We start from the raw sequence: 4,100 nt of genomic DNA, 5'->3' as shown, positions 1-4,100 counted from the left end.
AATGAGTTTTTTGGGTTCATTGAGAACATGGTTGTTGTTCAATAATAAAATTATTCCTCAAAAATACAACTTGCCTAATAATTCTGCACTCCCTGTAGGTCTGTAGCTTATCTACTGAAATGGTGCTAATAGACTTTAAAACAGCTCAGTCAATTATATGAAGATTTGTCTCATTTATATTAAAAAAATGCCAAATATACAATGACACTTTTATCGAACTCAGATTTTTGCATACAGTGCTTCCCGAGTTTTGTATAAAGAGACATTGACCTTTTTAATGTTGCTGATTTTGTCTGCTGGGTTGAGTCAGGTACAGTCTGTTTTTACTCTGTTAATTTACAGTTTGGAATCCAAAACAAATCCCCCCACGGGGACCAATAAAATTGCTGATATGATGAAACTGACTTCATCTCATCTACTTGTCAGCTAGACGCCATTCCTACAGTTTTGGTTAAGGCATGTCTACCTTCTTTGCTTCCCCTCATGTCTGCTATCGTCTGTTCTTCACTTACCACTGGAACTGTTCCTGCTTCCCTCAAAATTGCCGCCATCACCCCAATATTTAAAAAAAAAACTGGTCTAGATCCCAATAATTTTGAGAATTTTCGGCCTATTTCCAATCTACCAGTCCTTTCAAAAATTCTTGAGAAAATAGTTGCCACACAACTGCACTCACATTTAACTAATAATAATCTGTATGAACAGTTCCAGTCCCGCAGCACTGAAACAGCACTTATAAAATTAACCAATGATCTTCTTATGGCAGCTGACTCCGGTTTACTTTCCATTCTTATTCTCCTCGATCTGAGCGCTGCTTTCGACACTATTTCTCACTCCATTCTCCTCAGTAGGTTGGCCTCCATCGGTCTCTCCCATACTCCACTAGCCTGGTTTAAATCGTACCTGTCTGATCACACTCAGGTCATTCAACTCAAATCCTTTACTTCTCAGCCCTTTCCTCTGACCACTGGCGTGCCCCAGGGATCTGTCCTGGGCCCCTTCTTTTCATTATCTACCTTCTTCCGCTTGGACACATTTTCCGTAAATACAATATCCAGTTTCACTGTTCTGCCGATGAAACCCAGCTTTATCTGTCCACTAAACCTGATTCTGCTCTTCCCCCATCCTCCCTCACCCTCTGCTTAGCCAAACTAAATTCATGGTTCTCTTCTAATTTTTTCAAACTCAATAGTAATAAATCCGAGCTCCTCTTGGTCGGCACTAAATCTACATTATCCAGAACCAACAGTTTCTCTGTTACTATCAATAACTCGCCGGTCTTCGTTTCTTCCTCTGTGAAAAGCTTGGGTGTCATCCTCGACAGTACTCTATCTTTCAATTCAAACATTAATAATGTCACTCGGTCTGCATATTTTCAATTGCGCAACATTAATCGTCTCCGTCCTTTTCTCACCCCACATGCCGCTGCCATTCTTGTCCACAGCCTTGTTACTTCCCGGACTGATTATTGTAGTTCACTTCTTTTTGGTCTTACTCAGAAATCCGTCCACAAGCTCCAACACATCCAGAACTCTGCTGCTCGTATCATCACCAGGACCCCTTCTGTCCACCACATCACTCCTGTCCTGCAGCAGCTTCATTGGTCAAATATCGTATCAATTTCAAAATACTCTTGTACACATTTAAGGCTATTCATCATCTTTCTCCTCCATATCTCTCTGATCTGGTTCAGATCACCGCCCCATCTCGATGTCTTAGATCCTCTTCTTCCCTTTCTCTCTCCGTCCCCTCCCCTCGTCTTGCCACCATGGGGAGCAGGGCTTTCAGCTGCTCTGCTCCACGACTCTGGAATTCTCTACCTCCTGATTTAAAAATTTCTCTTCCTTCACTCTCTCTTTAAGTCCCAACTCAAAACTCACTTGTTCAAAATAGCTTATCCCACATAACCTCTCCACTCTGCTATTGTAAATTTGTTTTATGTCCTATACTTTTATGCTGCTTTTTTTATTCTACTGTGTACAGTGTCCTTGAGTGTTCTGAAAGGTGCTTTCAAATAAAATGTATTATTATTATTATCATATCTTATGTTGCTTTACATAAGATACTTTACACAACAAAGTTCTATAAGTGCAAACTTGAGTAAAATCGTGCCAAAGTATTTTCTCCAGAGGCAAACATTACGTTTTTTGTGCTTTTATTCCACAAATGTATCTGTGTGAACAGTCTGACCTTTTTTTGTTATTTGCTTTCGGTTCCACATCTCATTTTTAGACTCAAACTGTATAGCTTGTGTACTTTATATGCTATACTTGGCTCTCTAATGCATAAGGTGTTGTTTGGAACCTGCTGTGTCTGTCTGGCAATCACGAGTGTGGCAATAAATCAAAGTCTAGATAAACATCTTCATCTTTAATGATGAAATTTTTGACACATTAACATTTATTAACATGTTGCATCAAGCTCCTTCTCTATGCCTATGCTCACCTGCAGCGTATGAATAGCATGAAAACTGCTTTTGTTTGGCAGCTCTTTCTAAATACACTTCGCACTAAGTGAAGAGTGGCTAAAGTGTAATATAGAGTACAGTTTGATGTGCACATTTGTGTATCATACTTAGCTTGCGTGTGTGCATGAAGGTCTTACGTGACTCATTGTGGTAATATGTGCTCACAAATATCCGCGTTACACGCCTGAGATGTTGAATAACCATCATATGGGACTGTGTGAGTGGGTGTTTGTGTGTTTTTTGAAGCTCTATCTTTCATTTTAGATTTATAGTAAGAATAAGAAGAATAAGAATAACTTGACATAACTGTGAATCAACCTCTTAATACAGTTGTAACTTGCGAGACTTATACTTTATCTTCTACAAGGTTTTGTAGCCCTATATATATGGAATATTTGCCAACTGAGGAGCACCATGAGGATTAGATCCTTTATTGGATTTAATGATGTAAAGTGTTTGCACTTCAACATTACTTGATACTCTTCTTTTATCAATTTCATGCTGACAAATATGAGATTGGTCAGAATGCAAAGATAAATCTTTACCTCCAAAACCTTAAAAGTCTGAACACCTCATAGTCTGAACCTACTATGACTGTCCACAAAAAACAAACACACAGACAGAAAAGGAAGGAGGGCAAACTCTCTAACAGAATAAGCCTGTAAATTCAGTCCAGTACAACTTACCCAGACCTCTGAGCTCTATCCTAATGCTACCCATAATCTATAAACTCTATAAAAACTAAATAAGAACCCGAACTGAATAATAATAAGTCTTACTAGAAAGATAATGACATCAAAAAACTAAAACACAACACATGGCACATGACACCAGCTATCAGTCTGAATATCTTAATGTCACTTTCATATCAGATACACAGAAAATCTTTGTCCAGTGACATCGCCGAAATATTTTTGAATGCAATGATTCCCTCACAGGAAAAGCTAACACCATACTACATGGAAACAATGCACATTAATAATCTTAGAAAAGGACTGGTACAAGTATCGTCAAAGCAAAATCTATCTTAACCTTGCAAGCTGGGAAGATGTGATAAATACAGCAGAATGGTCAGTTTATAATAAACAATGTGGATTCTAATTAATTAAGCTAAGACTGAAAAAACAGTTTGTTCTGTCGCCTGAAGCATCATTGAAACCGTGAATATATAGCTGACTACATACGCAGCACTGCAGCCTCGCTTTGTCCATTTAAATTGACTAATAAGCTGGTTTATAGTGTAGCATCACTGCTAGTGTAGAATGGTCATGTTAGGAGGATGTTTTTCTTTATCTAGTTCAGTGGATTACTCTAGAAAATTGCCTCTGTTAAGTTCATAAATAATCCCAACTGAGACGTGTGTGTGTGTGTGTGTGTGTGTGTGTGTGTGTGTGTGTGTGTGTGTGTGTGTGTGTGTGTGTGTGTGTGTGTGTGTGTGTTTCTCACCTCTGTAGTGCTCCATGCGAGTGTGGTGTGTGACTCCCTGTGATCTGAAGCTGAGGCTCAGGATGTACCGAGGGTCTGAGCTGTCACGAACCAGGAAGGATCCGTCTGGTTTACCCTTCAGCTTCATCTCCGCATCCTCCCAATTCATGGGACCCCAGTACCAGCCGCACTGCAGGTTGAACCCCCA

The 4,100-nt window shown here is 39.5% G+C and overlaps 1 protein-coding gene across 2 annotated transcripts in view; it reads right to left on the bottom strand.

Moving 5' to 3' along the window:
* Positions 1 to 4,100, bottom strand: part of socs7 (suppressor of cytokine signaling 7) — an 18,421-nt gene that overhangs the window by 5,988 nt on the left and 8,333 nt on the right. For both annotated transcript variants that reach the window (XM_005751686.1, XM_005751688.1), the window contains one exon: positions 3,914 to 4,082. In XM_005751686.1, the coding sequence (XP_005751743.1) occupies positions 3,914 to 4,082 (169 nt within the window). The remainder of the gene's footprint in view (positions 1 to 3,913; positions 4,083 to 4,100) is intronic.

The sequence above is a fragment of the Pundamilia nyererei genome, unplaced genomic scaffold, assembly GCF_000239375.1.
Source record: "Pundamilia nyererei isolate P.nyererei 1_Seehausen unplaced genomic scaffold, PunNye1.0 scaffold00322, whole genome shotgun sequence".
In the NCBI taxonomy this organism is placed as follows: Eukaryota; Metazoa; Chordata; class Actinopteri; order Cichliformes; family Cichlidae; genus Pundamilia; species Pundamilia nyererei.
Note: the sequence above shows the minus strand (reverse complement) of the source record. Positions and strands in the feature narration are given on the sequence as shown.